The sequence below is a fragment of the Myiozetetes cayanensis genome, unplaced genomic scaffold (assembly GCF_022539395.1).
Source record: "Myiozetetes cayanensis isolate MyiCay16 unplaced genomic scaffold, myiCay2020 scf6-25, whole genome shotgun sequence".
NCBI classification, from domain to species: Eukaryota; Metazoa; Chordata; class Aves; order Passeriformes; family Tyrannidae; genus Myiozetetes; species Myiozetetes cayanensis.
The window spans coordinates 13742766-13765285 of NW_026087853.1; the positions used below are offsets into that span (position 1 = coordinate 13742766).

At 39.6% G+C, this 22520-nt stretch overlaps 1 protein-coding gene across 11 annotated transcripts in view; it reads right to left on the bottom strand.

The window, feature by feature from the left end:
- Nucleotides 1-21827, bottom strand: part of UNC79 (unc-79 homolog, NALCN channel complex subunit) — a 108465-nt gene extending 86638 nt beyond the window's left edge. For 3 of the 11 annotated variants that reach the window (XM_050335070.1, XM_050335077.1, XM_050335069.1), the window contains exons 1-8: nt 21697-21827; nt 16645-16765; nt 10671-10975; nt 7340-7510; nt 4368-4460; nt 3066-3121; nt 2314-2443; nt 718-782 (exon numbers count right to left, since the gene is read on the bottom strand). In XM_050335070.1, the coding sequence (XP_050191027.1) occupies nt 718-782; nt 2314-2443; nt 3066-3121; nt 4368-4460; nt 7340-7510; nt 10671-10975; nt 16645-16765; nt 21697-21718 (963 nt within the window). In that variant the 5' untranslated portion in view covers nt 21719-21827. Of the gene's footprint in view, nt 1-717; nt 783-2313; nt 2444-3065; nt 3122-4367; nt 4461-7339; nt 7511-10670; nt 10984-16644; nt 16766-19442; nt 21483-21696 lie in introns of those variants that run through there. The other 8 variants (XM_050335072.1, XM_050335068.1, XM_050335067.1 and 5 more) reach the window with 7 other exon arrangements.
- Between the last annotated feature and the right edge of the window lie 693 nt (nt 21828-22520).

Sequence of the window (22520 nt, forward strand, 5' to 3'; positions counted from 1 at the left end):
GTTTGACTAAAGAATTTAGGTTAGTATATGAATTGATGCTAGGAAAATTGGTTGTATCTACATATTTAACTAGACACAAATCAATTAATTAGTACACCTAACTGTAATGTGCTCTGGACTTGGGATGCTATTCTTACCTCTGCCATCAAATTGTGGTCAAACCTTTTTTACATTTTTTACTCTATGTGTAAAGATACAATTTACCTCCCTCAGCAGGGCTCCAAAAGAGGTAAGTAAAAGCTTTTTTGCTATTTGCTTTAGGACACATTTCAAGGAAAAGATCGCAATCAGAGTAGGTGCACTGTATGATATGACCTCAATTAGGATACCAAGATGAACATGTACCTGTGTAATTGAAATAATGTTTCCTGTATACAGTAATATTGGTGTACATATTTATACACATGTACGTGTTCAGGAAAATATTTACATGGATTAGCCAAGAGCCAGCTTAGAATTTTATAAAGTGTTCTAAACTATCCCTATGTTTAATTTCAAGATTTGGCCCATGGTAGTTGCAGGGAATACCTCATCTTGCTTTACGCAGTTGAAGAACATATTCACAAAGGCCTGACCCCTATGGTCTCAACAGGCTTTGCTGTTCCCTTAGATCCTGCTCTTGGTCATCTGCACACAACCACAGCACATGGCTGGGGTACACATGCAACCTCTCAACCCCCAGATAGTTGGGTTTGACCCCTGAAGTAACAGCAGTACCTTCACAGCTGGTTTGTTAATTGCATTATGGCATTCAATGTGCTGGCAATGAATAGGATTCCAGGCTGCAAAAGCAAAACACAGCTGATTATTAAATGGAGAAATATTCTTTGCATCTAGTGATATCAATTGAGAACAAGGTCCTCTTGTAGTAAGCACTATACAAACATGGGTACTACACAAATAGCCATTTCTCAGGAGGCTTAATAATTAAAATAAACAACTTGAACATACATGCCTACTGACTTATTTGTGATATAATGAAACGAACCATGGACTCAGTGAAGAAATGGAAAAAGTAAGACACACATATTCCTGTTCCAGACCCTTCTTTATCTCACCACCACCTTGATTAATTAAATATCCTTCCACTCCAGGAGCAGGACAGTAGGAGTAGCTGAGTAAATTCAGTAACATTCCCAGGCAAAACAAGAACACAACTATAACAAAGGAAAACTAGTCCAGCAACTTTTGCCTTTTGTAATGACAAGAAGTAAACAACAAAGGGATGCTCAAGTGGCATCATTTGGATGCTCTACAGGACGCCCCACATCAAAATTTCATACAACTGCAGATAATACTCATCCCATTCTGGGATACATTAACAAAAAACTTATATATAGGAAAAAAAATCTAGTCTATCCAGTGCTAGTAACAGTTCAGATGGAATATCATGCTTAGTTTACAGACCTGCTTGCATAGAAGTGGTGCAGAGCAGTACACGAAGATTTTTTTTTAAAAAAGTCAAGAAAATCTATCAACCCTTCAATGGAAACCTTTAGAACAGATCAGACAAGCTTCTATCAGGAACATTCAGGGTGCATTTGAGTTGGTCTAGGGGGGTTTCTAAGGTTTCTTCCAACCCTTCATTTTCATGATTTAAAATGTCACATTCTGAACCAGATATTTCAAAAGTGAAAAAAAAAAAAAAAAAGCCATATGACAGAGATTATTTGAAACAGGTTGAGACAGACACACAGGTAAAAGCAAGTCATGACTGGACAGTCTCCCCTGTAGCAGCACTATCCCATCAATATCCCTGGGGAGTTTGGCAGACAGCAGACTTTGTACCATTCACCTACTCAGCTCCAGCTGCATTGCTGAGTTTGTCTCTCATTTTCATCCTATAATCAACCTTGAGAACATATCCATTATACTGACTGCACCTGACATCACCTGACATTTTTTGACAGTAACAGACAGATAAGGAGTCTTAGCAACAGCAGCAGTGTTAGCAGTTGGCACAACAAAAGCAAACAAAGCAATAATTGAGAGGAACATAAACCAGAACCATTGTAAGGCCAAGGTAGCAGTTTCACAGACCACTTGGAACAAACAGAGTATTTCCTGTTCCTTCTCCTGTTCTGGTTTAGTTAATATTGGGAGTAAGACAACGTATTCACTAGCCATGATCTGAGTTTTTATTTTTCATAACATCTTTTGAAAATGCAGATAAACAGATACTGTATATACTTATAAAAGCACAATTTATCAAACAAAAAGATTAAAAAAAAATCATAGAACTGTAAATATGTGACTTTAACATACTTCTTATCATTTATTTATTTTGGTCTATACAAAAGAAGCTGCACTGACCTGTGTACTGCAGTCCTCTGTACTCACTGATTGCCCCAGGGGGTTTTAAATTGGGCCAATAGTGAAATAACATTTGTACTGCTGGAGGTTTAACTTGAGATGGTCCATAGGCTATCACATACAGCAAATCCTAAGGAAAGAAATCCACAAAGTGTTTATTTTTGCAAGGTGACAAGCCACAATTCAAAATAGTCCTTGTTTTCAAAGATATCTGAACACCCAAAATTAATATATTTCACGCCCTACCAAACTTCCTTTGTAGCTCTTACAGACAGATTAGATGGCTTCAGTTCTTCTGACTTTGATCAGAGCATGCAACAGCTACCACCCACCCTGCAGTGCACTAACATAGAGCAAAATGAACCCCCTATATAGCCATGGAGCAAAGAGGTGTGATATAAATAAATAACTAATTCCAGAGCAGTTTCAGGTGATGACAATATTCTCAAAGAGTTCTCATAAAAGTCCAGTCCCACATGAACTGAGAAGACTGCTCGTTATTAAAATTTCTGCTACTTGGAGCCACAACCACATGGTACTTAGGAAATGGAGCTCTGTTCCACAAAACATTGAACTGGCTCTGTAAACTAGAAATTAGAGGAACCTTCCTCTCCATAATCCAGAGGGAGGACTGGATAAAAAAATCATTTATAACTTCTTGGCACACAGTCAGCTCAATTTTCAAGCCATCTGGTTTTCATTGCTAGGCAAACACAGTCATTTCCACAAAGTATATATGACCGTAAACTTACTTTCCATACTTCTTGCTTATATTTCATGAGACATTCCAATAATTGGCAGTGATACACTGAGAGAAAAGAGACAGTATAGTCTTAATATGGAAATGGAAACTCAGGTTACAGAAGTGATTTAATTAGCTGATTGGCTTTGCTTTTTCCATCCAAAACACTACTCAATTATTTTTTATTTTAAAGTGCTAAAGAATCATTGCCCTGAGAGTCATCACAAAATATTAGAAATTGAATATTGGTAACTTGTTTCTGTCAAGGAATGCAGCAAGATGATTATCATGAGTGTACAGCTTTTTGTACAGCAATGGAGACCTTTTTCAAACACATCTACTTGAAGAACACCTGCTGATTCACTTAATTTTGTCACTCTGCCACAATGCAAATGGGTATCTTTTTTCATTCATCTTGAGGCAACAATAGGAGTCACATGTAACAATACATTATTCCCACGTACACCGAAGGCTACAGGAGCCACTCTGCACCAAACCAACACGAGAGCCAAATGAACTACTTTACATATTTGATTTCCCAAAAACCACAGGGCAAAATTTTTCTCAGATGGTTTGAACATGGAATTCACAAACAAAAATAGAACATTTCATGAAAAAAGCTGACTTCTGCAAGTAGTTTATAAAACGGTGTGCTGCTTTTATTTACCTGTGTGAAGTACATTATCATGATGTGACACCTCACACACACACCATCTACCCATAAGACAGGAGATAGCTGACCATCATGCAGTGTAACAGCCCCTTGGCGTTACATTTTGTTTTGTTTATGTGATCCCACTGATTTAACTGGGACTGTGTCACTGTGAGAGAGAATGGCCTTGGCCTTGTGTTTAGATACTCATAAAATCATTATTGTTCCACTGAGCCTGCAGCCAGCATTACTTGTTTTCTTTAAAAGATAGTACCAGGTGTGAACTTAACAGTATATGAATCACAGTATAAGACAAATTGTTACCATGAATTCCTATAATCAAGGTAAGTGGTATTTCTCTCCAACACTGATGTTATATATATTAACACTATTTTCTGATGTCAAACAAGAGTAGACCAGAATCTCCAATCCTTGGCTAAATCCTACTTCTTCATCACAATGAGATCCCTTATCCACATACTGATTACTTTCAGCATGATGTTCAGAAATTCCAGTTTTGATTAAAATCAATTACTTTTCATCCTGTGCTGGATAATGACAGATTTTTCCCATCACCTAAACTTTTCTGATTGCATTTGACAATTCTTCCTGACTGATAGTTACAGAAAGAATGATACTGTGATGCATGTTTACACATACCTGGGTTTGATGTGTACTGCATTGCAATCATTAGCATTGATGATGCAGACAGATTGACATGTGCTGGAACACCTTCTCTTTTAGAGGATCCCACTTAAAAAAAAGGGAAAAAATATATAAATTTTCTATCGTCACAGGTGACAATAGCATGTAACTGATTTCAACCCATGCAAATAAAATTCCTAAGGTACCATGTCATGAAAACAAAACAAAAGAAATAAAGAAAAAAAACATAAAAGCCCTAAAAAAAAAATTAGAAACTTTCTGTATTCCACCTTTTCAGGAGAAAGATGACTAGGCACTGATTCACAGAGCACACACCTGGTTTTCCAGATCAGTAAGATTTCATTCCCATAGCTACATTAACCAGACAGTTATCTTCTCAGGCACGATCCTTCAGAACACACAGATTGATCAAAATATCATCACTTATATAGCCAAGCCCACCTAGGCCTTGGATTGTAGGAAGGGTAAAAAGGAACTGGAGCGTGTAGAACCAAGAAAAAATGGAAAGCCTGCTGTTGAGGCACACTGACGAAGGGTTGGGGCTGGTGATAGCTGCTGGTGTATGGCAGAACATTTCTGGGGGAGCACAGGGTATGAGCTCAAGTTACAGCTACATACCAGAAACATTAGTCCCCACTGTTATGTGAACTGTGCTAAGAAAATGATAAACAGTAGCACTGAAATGTAGCTAAGCTGCACTTGTAACTTTGACCTCACACAGAAAGTGGCTGGAGTTCCCTCTGGTCTCCTATGAAGTGGGCTACTATTAAATGGTATACTTGGAAAATCCCTGCAGAGCGTAGATGTTTATTTGCTGAACTATTACATGGCAATACAGCTTTGAAAGTAACCTTCTACACAGAGATGTGGCATATATCTTTTCATCCTCACAGCACTTTCCCAAGCCTGGCTGCCAGGACCCAAATACCAAGCATTTGGGATAGAAGCACAGAGCTGTAGCTACCAGCTCAGTGAGCTGTTTTCCTCCCTCCCATCTGGCTCTCCAACTGCTTACACAATCTCTTGAATCCTCCCTTTCAGTTTGAATCACAGCTGAACACTAGAGGAAGGAGAGGTTCTGCACTCGCCTTGTAAAGGAGCATATAATTCCCAGCGGGGAAAGACTAGGACACTAATTAAAAGAGCACTCGACTAGAAAAAAAGAAGGGAAGGGAAAATGGAGAATTTCTCTCTGTCTATTCTCCACGTGCTCCAGCACTACTAGGGCTCTCTTTACTGGACTTCACTCATTTGTTTTCGAATCTCATCCACACAGATAAGAGCAAGTTATTACAGCAAGGTCTACTTGTATGGATTTAAATTGGAAAATACTCAGTAGCTCCAACTGGGCAATTAAAATGTGTCCATCAGCAAAAAAAAGTAGGACACTACTAGAAGCCAAATTTAAAAAGCAGCAGACTGGTTTCATACAGAGATCTCACCAATAGTGAGGAGAAAGGCAGCATGACAAATGCAAATGCACAAATGCAGTCTCTGTCAAGGGCAGTTGGGGAACAGTATCTATTTAAGTAAACCAAGTATTTGGCTCAACCAGTTATTCTGAGGAACAGTTCTATAGATCTGAGGACAGACAGGATAAGTCACCAACTCCAGCTGTTCTTTAACAGATAACATTATTGGAAAAAAGAGTTGTTTAATGCAGCATTATGTTCTTAACCCAAAGAGGAGCTATATTGCACATATGTATGACATGTATCTCAGCAATATTCATTTGCATACTGTCATTAGACCTCTCAAAGGCAACAGAGAAAACTTCAATACATTATCTAATTACAATTACTATTTTACATGGGAAAACCGAGGTACAGGAGAGTTAAGCAGTTTTTTTCAAGATCATCGACTGGTCGAGTCAGAAAACATATGTGGTAAGTTTACATAAAATCGAAATCTCAGCACTGGACCATCCTTCTTTCAACATCTTCTACATGCTTAAATGACATCAGTATTGATCTCTGAACAAAAGTTGTTTATGTTTTTCCATAAAAGTCTAGAATACAGAGGTAAGTAGGATACATTCTCGAAGAATCACAGAACAGTTCATGTTAAAAGGGACCCCTGGAGATTGTCTTCTCTAACCCCTCTGCTCAAAGAAAGGCAACTAGAGCAGGTACTCAGGACCAGTTGTGCTTTGAGCACATACCAGGATGGATAATCTGCAACCATTCTAGCTAACTGTTCCAGTGTTTGATCCCACACAGTAAAAGGCTTGCTGGTCAAAACTGACAATATTGACCCTAATGCTCCCATCTGCAGAATATGGTTACATTTCTTGTTACTACTGAAATCCCACCAAGCTTTTTATCAGGTACAACTGCCCAAAACACACCTCAGGATCCACATTGTGCAGGGACCATGTAATTAAGTAATCACATGACAATCTCAGGAAGGGGAAGAAAAAAGAGAGGAAAAAAGGTAGGCACCATCAAATTCAATCTTAACACTTGTGGATAGGAGACATTTACAGGCACAGCTGTTTAGTACAGAATTTAAGAGAGAAAGTGCCAAGAAGACAAAGAAAAATCAGAAATTCATCATAACATCATTACATTGAGAAGAATCATACTTGTACATCCAGATATAGTCCAGATGCAAAAATAACACATGTTGCTATTGCATCTATTAATTTCAGGAGCAGTTTGCCCATTGATTCTGTATTCAAAACTCCCACTGTTGGCACTGGAAGTTCTGAGTCTGAAAACATGGTAGTTCTTAAATAAGGTGAACTTCACCCCTTAAATGAAGGAAGAATTCACACAAAAACACAGCATAATAAATAAATACAAATTATAGGATTATTTCCCTTTGAAAAGTAGCCACATGAAATTATTTTGCAAATATACAGTAGACTGATGTCCCATTACAATACTATGACAGATCCAGCTTTGACTCCTACAGTCTGATACTATTATGCACCAAGACAAAACAATACTATTTGTTCTACTTACATATAGCCATAGGCAGAAAAGATGTGCTGAGATACTCTATAATATCCTTGTGCAGAAATGGAGGAAAGGTAGCTAGTGTTGAAATCATTGTATAGGGTAAAGTACTCAAAATATCATCACTGAGAAAAGGAAGTAAGCATGTAGTAGTGTAAAAAATTGATTGCCCAAGATCTGTTGAATAAAATGAAAAAAAATACAGAATCATTACAATGAAAAAGTAATTATGACTACGTACTTTTTTGTTTACAAATCTATAAAAATAAATTACATTTAAATTCAAGCTTTCCTCTCAAAATAATTTGGGAAGCTAATCACCATAGGCAAGTGATTTCACTCATCATTTTTAAGCCCCTCCTAAGCTGAGGGAAACAGCTGTTGAACACTAATCAGAAGAGTTTGAAGGGAATATGAATACTACAACCAATAAAATAATAGTTGTAAATCAATATAGACTTTAATCACAGAGTGATTAACATACAATGGCTTGTATTTAAGCAGAGGTGTTACTAGAATTAGAATCTGAAATGCATTTTCAAACCACTCATGATTAAACTACAGATTTTGATTTCCTGAGAAGCCTTTGAGGCCCAAAAATGGCCAAGACTTAAAAGAAAAAGAATATTTATCATTAATTTCCATACTTATTCTAATTCATCATAGTATATAACTCTTTGGAAAGGATACTTAATAACTGCACAACAGTTCAAGATCCAAAGGGAAGGGACAATTTATTGTGTATCTGTGCCATGTGGAATCTTTACACTCTCTCCCAAATTAGGAATTGAGCTGGTGCCCATAACCATCTGACAAAGGTTACAGCACTCAATGAACACCAAGTTTCAACCTATATGATGATCCAAATACATCAGAAGGCCTTTCTCCTTCTGTTACTTACTCCCCAGCCTTGAGTACATTACATAGGCCTTCAGTCTCATCCATAAAACTCGTGCAATTTAAAACTGTCTCTGTAATGTGGAGAGACATCTGTAGCTGTAAACATCCTGGGTCATAGTAAGATTAAAAACTGGCACTCCATTTCAGTGGTTCTGGCAAATCTTCTATGCAAGGGTCTAACCAGACACCCTAGTGCTAGAGAGTGCTTCTCTCTTGTAATTCATATTTCCCAGCTAAATATAGAGTCTTTTATAATCTGATTGGGCCAAAACTCAGGATTGCCTAGCACAGCAGTTGTACTTACCCAAACAACACTGATTGTTCTGATAAAAAATATATATATTTCTTTTAGTCAAATACTAGGCTGAGGAAGAAATAAGTATTGTATTGTAAAATATAATTCTCCGCACACAAACCCATAAAAATAGCAAGTGACCTCCCCTTGCCCCAAGCATGAGTCAACCAAGTTATTCCTGGCAGATATTTATTTAAACTGTTCTTAAAAATCTGCAAGACAGTTCACTCCTTCTCCTGTCAATTCATCGTAATTATCTTTATCATAAAAATAACTTCTTTTTTAAAAAAATGTTGCTTGCTGACATTCCTTATCCTGATCAACTGTTAGCACAAATAGATTGGTTTAGTTCATTTCTCCTCACAGCAACATTTATATATTTGCATATGATAATCATATTTCCCATTTTTCTCTAAGCTAGACAAACTAAGTTCTTTCTGGTTTTCCCCACTGTTCACGTTTCCTAGACCTCAAGTCATTCTTGTTTCTTTTTCCTGGACTCATCCCAAATAGTCCATGTTTTTCTTGAAGTTAGATGGACAAATCTGAAAATTTTACTCCAGCTGAGGCCATGATAGTGCTGTTAAAATAATAAGCATAATGCTTTGGTGTCTCATACACAAACAAATTGTTTACTTACTACTAGAATAATACTAATATATTGTGAGTTATGGTCTGCTCTGTTCTACTGTTAACACCAGATCTTTCTGCAGTACAGCTGCAAGGTAGCATTTCCTCCATTTCCTTTTATTTTTCCCACTTAAACATAATATTTTATATTTCTCCTTTGAAGATGTTTCAAAACAGAATGCAATTTGCTACAATTACTTTGAATGACGACGCATGTTTCACACAAAGGACATCTTGATAACACCTGCAAATCAAAGTGCTCTCTCAATTCTATCAGCTAAGTAAAAAAATTTAAAATATTTAATAACACTGCTGAGCCACTGGTAATTACTCCCAGAGTGTCTTCCTTATTCTGGTGGGACCATGTCCCAGACTGTCTATTAGGATGTCAGGTGACACACCAACATAACCTGACTAAAGAGAGGAAAACCATGCAAGGAGAGACATTGTGTTTGCTCAATGTTATTTTTTCTTTACAGGTCTCCACTGATTGTTAATTATCACCGTGTTATCTACTTAGGAAAAGACTGTTCCGATAATTAACTCCAAAATTTCTAGAAGTTTAAGGTAAGTCAACAAATCTACAACTTGCTAGGAGCCCCACTTTTGCAAGATCATACTTCATCATACTGCAGTGCTCTTTGATGCTGCCAACTCAAAAGGAATTCAGCATTTAACAAAAACAACTTTTCTCCTAAAGAATTTCAGCAGTGTTATCATATTGACAACAATCTTCCTATACTGAACAATGTAATTAATACATCTTGATACCACAGTGAAAGTTAATATTTGGCTAATGTAACATAGGGAGAATACTGGGTACTGAATCCCAATACGGAAAGCCTACAGATGAACAAGCAGACAGATGCAGAACTTGAGGGAAACCAGTACAAATACACAACACAGTCACGAAAAAAAGCTTGCAAATAACTAATCCAAAGCATAAGAAAACATTGCTTTTCTGTGAGTCAGACAAAGATGTTGCTATCCTTTTGCACAGGAATATTTTAAAGCCATCTCAAAGCGCAATTACCACGTTTCTTCTTCAGTTAGATGTATACTCTATTCTGTTTAGAGATGGACCTTCACCAAAACACTCAATCTGTATATTTGTTATAGGCCAGATACACATTGGCAAGCTCTTCATGCCTTTTTAAGAGATCCACCCCAAAAAGACAGTCTGAAGTTATCCCAGCAGACTCAAGTCCAAAATCCAGATATTTTTAGACCCATTTGTCTAATTTTTGTTACAGACCATTATATTTTAGTTACATATCACCAGCACATCACTAAAAATCAGACAACCTCAGAATTCAAACTCAAATCCACAGTTAGCAAAAAACGTCTTTTATTTAAGAAAGTCAATCCAAACACTTGGATATAAACACATCCCAGAAGATTTGAATTCCAGATCCAGGTCAGCTTAGGCCCATCTCTTCTACTGCATATCACCACTCACGGATTCACAGCACTGAAGTTAAGCATACTGGAAGGGTTCAAGGGCCTGCTTACCATGTTGACCATGTTGTAGCAAGGGAACTAGATCCAGCAGTGTCACCAGTGTCACGTAAAGTCCTTGATAGTCCAAAGATGGGTAGTCTGATAACTGAGCATCACGACTTTGCTGGCCACGTTCAGATGGAGCATCTCGCAGGACGCTGTAAAGGAGGGAGCGAGTAACAGTAGGGTTGATGGAACTGACCTGTGGTCTTAGAGATGGGGTGAGTGGGAATGGCACAGGAAAAAGACACATGGTCATGGGCACTGTCAAATTGGAGGCATCTTGATTCTCCTTCTTCCCTGTGCGGGACAAAATGCTGTTGGGGGGACAAAGAAAAAAAAGAGACAACAAAGACACAAAGAACAGCACATTACATTGAAATGACACTATAAAACAAATAATAAAAGACCAGATACATCCCACATAAGATGCAATCACTACCGAAACCAGTGTATATACAAATCTAGCAACCATTTACTTTCATGCTTCAAGATAAGAGAATTAAAAATTGACATCTAGGAAAATTTCATTGCATCTCATGTGTTATCTGGTTCATAAGGAGCAAAAATATAAAAATGCATGTTTCAGTGCCCTACCCATGTTTCACAGTTAAGAAAAATTCAGAGAATTAAAACTGTTTGCTATGGAAAAATAGCTGTGTCAAAATAGACTGATATTTTCCTCTGAGATTCTGAAGATTTTGAGATTTATTTTTTCCCCCTACAATCTTTTGAGCCAACTGACTGAAAACATGCAAAATATAGGTGTGGCACTTGCAGAAACATGTTTTAGCAAAGAATAAACATGTGCGTTTGTTAAGATAGTCTTAAAAATCACATGTTTATTGCATTAAAATAATGTCTGTATGTATTTTATGATACTGTTTCATGACCACTCACTCAGTATCATTTGAGATAATGAAGTTTAAACAGGCACATGGATTTAGAAATAATATAATATTTCTAAAATGTTAACTAAACTACATTTGGAAAAGTTATAAAATAATATATAGTAGATGGTCTTCAGCATATGTTTGTGAGCTAATGATAATGGTTGTTTATGTGTGTTTTTAATTTTGCCCATGTTTAGGGAGGAAACATTTTACTTTATGAATACAAACACTCCTCAGGTAAATAGTTACCTTCAAAAATCTAAGGGCTAAGCAAGCAAGATCGATTATGTAACTGCAGATCAGACAGTATGTTACCATACATTCCTGCTGTTACTTACGTTATTATTCAACAAAACTCACTATAAATTAAAGGAGAGATAATTTCAAAAAATAAAAAGGATTTAGTGGGAATCAAAATAGAGGCTATACGTCAACCAGCTTGTTATGTCATTTTAAGAATGTTGCAAACATGGTTGTAAACGTTAATCTAATTAATTTTTAAAAAAATAAACCCCTCTATTTTAAATAGAAATAAATTGTCACTTAAGCAGTGTTATATTTTAGTTATCACGCAATTATAGGGCTAGTTCATAATCTTCATATGTGCCTATAAAATATAATACACCTTTTAATAAACCACACACAATGCGTTTGTTTTTTTTTTTAAAGCACATTTTGCACCTCTCAGTGGTTGGGATTTCCAAAAGCAGCTGCTGTTGGTTTAACTCTGTTCCCAAAGTCAGTGCTAAAACTTACAAATGACAAGTTAGTAGCACTAAAATTTCCACTGACTCACGAAGAGCAGAGTTACATCAAAAGGGAGCACTTCTGGAAACCTCTGTTCTCTTTAACAGTCCAGAAATCCCCATCATATAATCACCTTAGCAAAAATATATCTTACTTTCAAGTCATTTCAACAATTTAGACAAGTAAGCCAAACTCCTGCTGAGGTGCTTACAAGAGAAGGTGTCATTCATTTGCCAAATATATAAAACATTTTTACAAAACCAGTTCTATGCCAAGTGGCTACTATCACATCACACTTGCAGTCAGAGCTGGCAGGCTCAGTCTGTTTTAAGAAACTACATAATTTTTTCCCACCTTTTTTATTGTTCCTTATGTATTTGGCACATTATTTTTGTTCTGTTACCCAATGTCCAGTACAAGAAACATGGTGACTGTCATGGCAGTGTTTATGAAATTGTATTAGAAAATCAGCTAAGATCTAGTATGACTTTAAAAAGAAATTGTCAGAGTGCTGATTCCTTTTAATTTGCTTGATGTTCATTTGCCATAATTTGCAGCTCATGTTTAGATATTAAAGTACTACACTACATTCCTTTCTTGTCTACCAACAGGTAATACCAATTACCCATCTCTTTACTTGCCAAAACATCACTTCAAGTGCACTTATTTCTAGCAAGAATATTAATACTTCTTTTTTACATGTAGCTATGGCCCATCTATGGATTAGAGGCCAAAGCATGCTTGTATCTTGATCAGGGCATCCTTCTGTTCAACAATAATAAGACCAGATCTAAATTCCAGCTGGAACCACATTAGATTTATTAAAAAAAAAAAAAAATTTCAGACACAGGCTTTTGCCTGACCCACCTGACCCATATTTTTTAAATGCAATAAGCAGAAGTGTCAAAACTGAAAATCTAGGAAGTCCCTTAAGATCAAGATACAATAACAGCACTTTGCTTCTGTTCCCATTCAAACCAAGTACTGAGAATTTGGAATGTCTGCAAATCATAACTCCATACTGAACTTACTCCATACTGAACTTGCTCTGTGACAAGGGACAAAGCTACCAAGGCTTGTTTCAAGATGTGTACATCTTTGCTGCAAATCCATCCCAAAATTACTGCCTTCCTGGACAGGTTTCCTAGAATGCCTACAATAGAATTATATCTCACCAAGGCAGCAAAACAAACTTGACCATTACTTAGCCACCAAGGTATTTATAACTATTTCTTACATAAAATGTTTTGTTTAGAAATACATATGGAGAATTTTCTTCAGGAAAATGTGAAAGGATAAGTTCTTCCATAAGGTGCTTTTTAAGCCTTAGATCATTCCTCAAATGAGGGAGGAAACACTGAAAATGAGCAGGGCATGAAACAAATTCATGCTGTAATGTAAAGAAATGCGTTTCCCAAAGAGAAAACTAAAGAAGAACTAAATGAAATCAATGTGCTATGCATTGTGTATGGTGATTTTATGTGATGTTTGTTCATAGAAATAAGGAATTTATTTTTTCAGCCATTCCACATCTGGTTCCCCCACCCCTGAACTTGTAATTTTTGAAGGCTGCATACAGAGCAAAGGAGCAAACCAATCCCTTGTGCAATCCATCTTTAGCTAGCAAAATGACACCAGATACGAATGTCATTCAAAACAGTGGGCATGCCCCACTGAAAAGAACACAGTCAATGTGTCCATAACATGGAAAGGTAAAATTGTAATAAACAGCAAAATCTGACTAATCACTATTCCTCCATTATTTCTATGACTACATATATTCATCAAGAATTGTTTGACCTAAAAAAGTCAGCTGCAAGGAGTAGATAAACTGGGAAATATTTTTTAAGTTATTTTAAAATATTAGATGATGACAACCAACCTAAAACCTCAGAAATCAATGGGCATTTTTGCTATTGTTTGATCAACATTCTCTTAGCAGCCCAAATTCATTGCATATGTTTGGTGTCAAGCTAGAAAGATTATTCTCCACCATGTACTTCTATCACTGATGTTAAACCTTGTACAATGGAGTCTCAGTGTAGGAGGCAAAAAGGAGACTTGGCATACAGAATATTCAAAGAAATTTCTGAACACGTTCTTCAGAAAGGTTCTTAACCAGTCTGTTTAGTTTTAGGGTAAATCTTGCAGAGAGCTGCACACAGTGGGTGGGAGTTTCCTTCTTTCCATCTGCCACACTAAATACAGGGTGTGTTGTTTTGCTTTTTTATCCAGCTTCTTTCTTAGTATCAGCAAGTATATAAACTTATACTGGTTCAGCCATAGCACTCAGGCTTTGACCCACCGTTCAAACTCCCCAGTTACAGGGATTTAGGATGTGAATTTGACCTTGCCAAGTATCAGAAATCAGTCCACTTAAATTTAGATTCAAGTCTTGGCTTTAATTTTTCATGCCTTTTTAGTTCTGAGCCTGATCAGATCCCAGATCATGAAGGACAAAGTCATTTGTGTAGACCTGGGTATCAGATACAAGTATCACTTCTAACCCATGAAGTTCAGCATTATCAGCAACAGGATTTTGGTTCAGTCCCATTCTGAACATGAAATAAAGAAATGGAGTTGCTCAACTGTGCAATTGCTGCCCTGGTTTCTGATCTGCTCTCATAGGTGCTAAGTATAAAGTTTTTTTCAGTAAGCCCAGAGACATCACTGCTCCTGGAGTGTGAAGAACTTATCACACAGGACATGTCAGCTGTATTGCTCAGAAAGATGGAGACAACAGAATAATATAAAGATGCTTTCTTTAAGCGGCAGACTCTAAATCTATCCTGACCCAGTGAATTTCTGACCAAAAAGAAACATATCTCATTATAGCACTTGGTAGTTACAGTTACAAAGCAAATGTTCAGAATCAAGTCCAACTTTCTGGCTTTAACAGATTAAAGGCTCACAGTATTTAAGCAGAGGTTGTTTTGTCATACATAACCCTACTTATATACGATTTAAGTGTGTGTTGTGCAAATAATCCATCGTAACAGCCTGATGTGGAAACAGAGCCACATTTCAGAGGTATCTTTAGTGGGTCTTTGAACACTTTTTTCCCACTGTTGCGACATAATGAGGAAAAATTTAATTTATTAATCTTTAAAAAAATCATCCTACTGGTTGCCATAAGTTTCTTCAACACTCTAGATGAGGAAGAAAACAAATTTCAGTGGTTAAACAATTCTGCTCTTTAAAATTTCAAAAGTAAATGAGAGGTTTTAAACTTTGCTGTCAACAGGTGTTCCACCGAAAATTATTTCTGTCTATGTGTCTTTCCTCCTTATAAACAGGGTCAAGAATTTTGATGCATCTCAGGCTCTTTCACTGTTAAAATGAACTTTTCTCATTCTCTCAAGTTTATTTCTTGCTTCTCAACTTGTATACATCATAGAGGTATGTGTACAAATGTATGGGTAAATAGTATTTTGTTAATGTTTCCTCCTCAAATAAGGCAAATCGTTTTATTTCCAAACTACCAGAGACAATCTTTCCAGGTATAAACCAGGAAGCTATGCATAGAAATGCAGTTTTAACTCCACTTTTCTGGATGTGAAAACTAGTGCCAGCCAACATCTGGGCAGATAATAATCACCTCTTCATGGTCAAAAGCCATTTTAAAGGCAATTTGAAAACACGAATCCATTAGGCAGCACTGTGGAATGTATGTCATTCCTAATAAAGTCTCGTAATTTTTCCTGTTTTTTTTAGCAAGGCAACAGGTAGTATTTCCTATTCATAATGTATTCTGTAATCACATGGTATTTAGTACTGTATGTTATTACTAAATATTTGACTAAATCAAAACCCTGAGTCAGAACAATCCTGACCTGTTGTTGCCATCCAAATCCAGATCTGTAAACAAACATCGTGTCTACTCCTGTTGTTCTCAGGGACTGAACCAGAACCCAAACCTGACAGTCAGCTGAACTACGGCACAGTAATAACCTAGTTCTGCTCATCTGGCTCATCCCTCTAGGATTCTGAGGCACCAGAACTGTCAAGGAGGTCATGAGTATACCCATCTAAAATTCCCCAGGTCATAACTCCTTTCTTCACAAGTTCAGCATGTTTGTGCGTTCAGCTAAGTCTTAGGAGGGCCAAGCAAATGCATAATCAACCAAGTTTATTTTAGAATCAGTCACTCAATAAGGAGGCTTAACTGGGCAAACTGGGCAACAGCCACTGAAGAGATTCATTTATACCATTTTTTTCTTCAATTATGCTCTGACTCTTTTTGGCTGAGCATTGACTCATTAAATCTTGCAACCAATTCAAAGCAAATCAATACCCCCTACAATTCTTTAGCTCTTTTTTCTTCAAGAGCATTAGTTAAAACTTACCTCAACAACGTCTGAGAAAAGTATTTCAGAGTATTTGCAATGTCAGTTCCAGAGGGCACAGGGTAAATATTGTGGAGAACCCGGTTGTGGTATTCCTGAAGGTAACGGATTTTGGAAGCAACTACATAAAAGACAAAAAAAAAACAAAACAACACAGAAACTTTCATTTAGGTTTTCTGCAGACTTTGATAGAGTCATATCTGTTTTTTCCATTTCTGTTTTTTTTTTTTAATTTAAGAATTAAACTTAACAAACAGAAAAGTTTCTCCATTCCTTGTAATTTGACTGAACAAAACGAACAAGAGTGCCAAGGAGAACACATGGAAGTGAATGCCTGCATCTGTATTAGGCAAAACTCTCTGCTAGCAAATTTTAAAAAAATACATATATATTACCACCCTGCACTTCTTCCATGTCTCCAAGCATCTCAATATACTCATTTATAATGAATGACTTTGGATCACAGGAGGTTCATGTGAGACAGGTAAGTATTCCTACAGCCAAAGCAGAGATATAAGCTAAGAGGGAGAGCTTATGTGATTTACTCTAGGCCACACATTTACTTTATGCAACCAACTAAAGATATAAAAAGACCTGTACTGTTTATTTAAGTGTCTTAAGAAGTCTGATCAAGCAGAGGAGGGGATTTCAAAGAGCAGTAGGAGGTGTGCACCCTTACTAAAACCATTTTTTTGTTGTTTTACAAGTAACAGTGGCTTTATTTTTAATAGGGATCCTTGTTCAGTACTGGGAAAAAGAGGTGACCCATCATAGTTGCAATGCCTTACATTGCCTATACAGCACAATACAGTCTCATGTAGAGACATCTACACACACTCAACTCCTTTTGCTCTGCTCAGATCAACCAACTCTGCTGAGAAACAGTGCATTGGCTGTGGCAGGGGCTGCTCAGCTGTGCTGGCCTGCAGACAGAGCCTCCTGAAAGCAGAGCTGGCTGGGAACTCTTCATCATGTTAAATGTGCAACAGGGCTGTGTAATAGGCAGTTAAAAGGGGAGCTGCTCAGCTTGAGATACTCAGAGCCATTTTGCCAGTACAGGTAACAGTACGCACTGGACTTTCACATCCAGGAAAGAGAAGATTCTGTGAGTGGTCAGCCACACAACAAATGAGGTTTGACAACCTCAAGTCAATTATCCCTAAGATAGGAACACTCAAATAATCATCAAATGAAGGATATTATTTGCTGGAATGCATGACAAGAAAACCAATCTTGCAGGACCCAACCAGGGTAATTCTTTCACCCGTTTCCTGCTGTACTGACCATACCCTCCCAATTTCTGCAACAAGTGAAGCTTCTACAAAAAAAAGTCCCCCTCCTGATATTACTCAGCTTCATCACAAGGAGACAGTCTATCATGTGACTGAGTAAGGTTGGGGTCTTTGTAAAAACAGCAAGTAAAAATGCAACTGGGGATGTTGTTATAATGCATATGTAAAAGTAATGAACTAAAAACACATAAGTATCTTATTATCTCATCACTTTAAAGTCTTTTACTTCACAAATTAATTTTAAGGTGACATTAATGAATAACTAAAAGTCAATCAAGACCTTCCCCACGCCCCCAAACAAATGAAAACAGAAATTTTGTCACATGGACTCAGGTTGCCTCAGTATAGCTGGGAGCAAGATCTGAGCCTTTCAGGCCACTGCATAGGCCTGAACTATGAACCAAGCTTTCCGGGAGGAAAGCTGTGTGAGACCAGCCATATCTATATTCCTATACACCCCCAAAACCACTGGGGTAGGAACATCTGGTCAGGACATGTTGCACTCCAGATTACAGAGGTTGACTTTAACAGTCCAAGACTGTTTTCCCCTTCTTGTCCCACATCTCATTCTTTCTGCCCGCTAATCTCAGTTTTAGTCCCAGATTTGCAGGTTATCTTGCTAGATTATTTAAAAGATAGACACTTCTGGTTAGTTTCTAGATGAGGAAAGAAATTACTTCATAGATATATTTCGTGATGTTACTCACTCTTGTCTGGGGAAAAAAAAAAAAAAGAAGCCAGGTATATTTGCAAAAGAAACAGACCACGTTTCATAGTACCCAACAAAGAACAATTCACAGCCAGATGCACAGATTGTAGCTGCCATGGTTTGTTGTCAGATATGTGTAAATTAAATGGATTAACAAAATGCCAAAGATGATGTCAGAATTCAGATCTAGATGCATTTCAGAGAACTGTCTCCCTACAGTTACTAACTTTCAATAAAGGGCATAGGGTATTTAGAATTACCTTTTTTTTAAATAAAGAAGGAAATCTATTTATTTCTATTAATCAGGATTGTCATGCAATTGTATCAGACAAAATACCAAAACAGGAAAATTATTTATAATTCCCAAATATTACTATTAGCTTTAGGCTACAGGTTTCAACCTCATCTCTCAGTTCTGTTTCCCAGAATTCTGTCCATTTCAGCACAGCCTCCCAGAACACAAAGAATCTTCTGAAGGAAAGTTCTAGAGTAAAACCTTTGCCAGCTTTCAAGTTATAGAAACATGTGAATGACCCAATTTTCTGAGTACTCATAGACACACTTCAAAATTGATGTCACCCTGTGGAAGTGTGTGGCCACTATCATAGGGTCATCAGGAAAAACAAATGGGTATCTCTCTCGGATCTACACAGACCTCACTAAACTCTTTAGCCCCCTTGTAAGCATTGACTGAATCAAGAGTGAAACCATTAGGAGTCTTCAAAGATGGTTTTGGTTGCTCCACTGTCCTGAAGAAGAACAGAGTGGGCATCAGGTATTGCCAGGACATTACTTACCACAACTAAATATGAATATGAAAAAAAATTCATTTTCTTTGAACACAGCAGAACACCTCAGGTATGCTGCAAAATCACCGTCAATATGCCTGGTATGTGATACAAGATGCATGTGGTCACAAGAAAGGGAGGCTTCTCCAGTCAACCTCCCAGATTTACACTATTTTACCTGTTGTTCATACAACCTGCCCAAGAGCTGTGGGGTAGCCACAGAGTCATGTTTAGACCAGCACATCTTCTGTTCCAATCAGTATGATTCCTCATTTGCAGTGCTTTGCTGATGTTCTTGGTAAATTGAGATTCATTATGACTTGTGACTTGAGTCCTTCCCAAGACATTCTGGTTCTTGTCCGTCAGTCAGTGAGGGCAGAAGCAACAACAGCAACAGTTGGAGTTTGAAAGTTTGACTGGTAGTGGTGTATGCACATCAATACATCCTTGACAGAGTCCATTAGTCAAAAATTGCAGGTGAGAGAATCTTGAAGTTATGCAGAGACAAAGACATTTGGTAATGCCGTAAGAACTAGTCAGGGGAGTAGCCTTGGTAAACAAAATACATTCAGCAGGTTAGAATGCACAGGATAAGCCCATTAACTGAATACTCTTCCTGGAGTATCATGAAAAAGAACATTAGCAGGTGGAGAGATCTGAAATTCAGACCCCAAGTAAATCTTAAAATAGAGGGCAACAGGGACATGGCAGACCTAGATGCAGTGTCTTGAAAAGTACAAAGGGATGAAAATAAAAAACAACCAAGGACTAAATATGAAAAAGAAGCTCAAAGGGAGCAGACCAAAAGCATTAGGAATGGAGGAACAGAGAAGGCAGAGTAGAAAAGGAAGAAAATGCCATAGACAGTGCTGGGACAAAAGACAGCACAAATTCTTCCGCAGGGCAGTGAGAAGGAAGCGTAATTAATGTATAAGTATCACATGAAAGATGAAACTATTTCAGAACTCAGGTGGAGGGCAGAGAAGGCAGAAACAACAGAGTGGTACAGATCCAAACACTGCACACTTCAGAGCTTCTGCACAGTCAGAACATTGTGTCTCTCTCTACTTATGAGGCCAGAACTGCACCTCTACATCAATGCATTAACATCCGCATAATATTTTAAAAGCAAGATCATCCATTAAATAAGCAGTAAACCCTAAAGGAAAAAAATGAAGGTATTTTAGTTAGATCGGTTCAGCAAAGGCATATATATATATACAGGGATCCTCCTCAGTGACCTGGAGGAAGAAGAGAGCAAGTCTCAGCATGTGAAGTGTCAAATCACATCACATCATCAAGACAAACATCAATCCAACCTCCTGGTCACAGACTGCCTGCTCATAACCATGGCACTGCATCAGGGGAGAAAGTAGCTCTGATATGGATGACGAGCCTGACTACCCTGGTATTTTCCTCTCAGCCTCCCATTAGGGCTCTCACAGACACATCAGGTGTTACCAGCTGCAACAACACTGGGGAACACTTCCATTCCACAGATGCTGATATGCCAACCACCATGTCATCTGATGATCCTCCGATTGGATCCAGCCAACATGGTGGTTAAAACACCCGTGACGGAGCAGAGTCACAGGGGAATGCCAGCAGCAGGGGGAACCCTGATGGGACACTCTGGGCACTGTGGCAGGCTGTCCGCAGGCAAGCCACGAACACCCATCCTACATTCACCCAAAAGGTGAACAGCACGGGCAAGAACGACAGCACGACTCTCTCTTCACTCTATCTCGTTATCAGACCACCTGCAAGGTGGCAACGCGTGGGTCACCGCTGGTCTCCACAGCGCATCTCCAGTCTCTCAAGTGGCTGCATCCCCTTGGGATAGGGCACAGCACTGGTAGACGAGGCAGGCTGGACCCTTCCCGCCGTGGGGCGGAGGGCCAAGCCGGCTGTGTCAGTGTCAACTCCGAGCCCCGATCGCTCATTTCTCCCCGCGGACCCCGGCGCTGCCTTCGCACAACCACGCCGCCGCCCCGCGGGGACCACCCGGCCAGCGAGGGGCTCCGGGGGCCGCCGCCACCGCGCACCGGCGGCAGCTCCGGCAGAAAGAGCCAGAACGCCGGCAGCCCCCTCCCCCTGCGCCGCCCGCTCGCCAGAGCCGCGGGGGTGCCCGGCCAGCGCCGTCCCGCCGGGGCGGCGGGCAGGGGGCAGCGGGGCAGCGCCACCGCCGGGACAGCCCCCCGGCCCCGCGCCCCCTCCCCTCGGACAGGCCCCGGCCCGCGCCGCCCGCCCGGCCCCCACTCACACTGCTCCGCCTTGGTGGACATGCTGCCACCCCTCTCTGCCCCTCGGCGCCGCGGAGCGCCGGTCCCCGGCCGCGATGGAGCTGCCGCCGGTGCCGGTGCCGCCGCCGGTGCCGCTGCCGCAGGGCTGCGGGCCGGGGAGCGGCGGGCGGGCGGCGCCGGGCGGGAGCGCGCTTAAAGGGGCAGCGCCTGGCGCCGCGACCCGGAACGGCCGCGGCAGCGACGGGACGGGACGGGAGCTGGTCGGGACGGGACGGGACGGGACGGGACGGGAGCTGGTCGGGACGGGAGCGGAGCGGAGCGGAGCGGGTCGGGTGTGTTGGGGTGGGGTGCCCCACCGAGCTTGCCACGGCGCCGGGTTGGGAGCTGCCGAGCCTGAAGATCTTGATAAGCCTCGGCGGTGTCCCCCGGGTGTCCCAGAGGCCGGGACTGCGGAGGGGCTGGCGCTGCTCACCCAGGGAGGGCGGTTCTGTGTACCCCGTTTGATTCTTTGCATGGAGCAGAACTGTTGCTCCCTTGAGTACCTCTCCCCTCGACCCCTCTGGGCTCCAGCTTTTTACCCCAAGAGGGCAGGCAGTCGGGTGCCTCTGCACGAGTTTCCCCAACTTGTTTCCATAGTGCATCAAGCACCTCGAGATCGTCATGCCTTCCCTGAGACAAGGATGCAGCCCCGACCGTGTCCCCTCTCCATCGCCACATCCCAGCCATGCTGACGGTCTCAGGACGAAGGTGGAATGAAAAGACCTTCATCTGATTGTGGTGGGAGTACAGTAATAACAATAAGAGAAGAGAAGAGAATAATTTCCAAGAGAAATTATTTCACCAC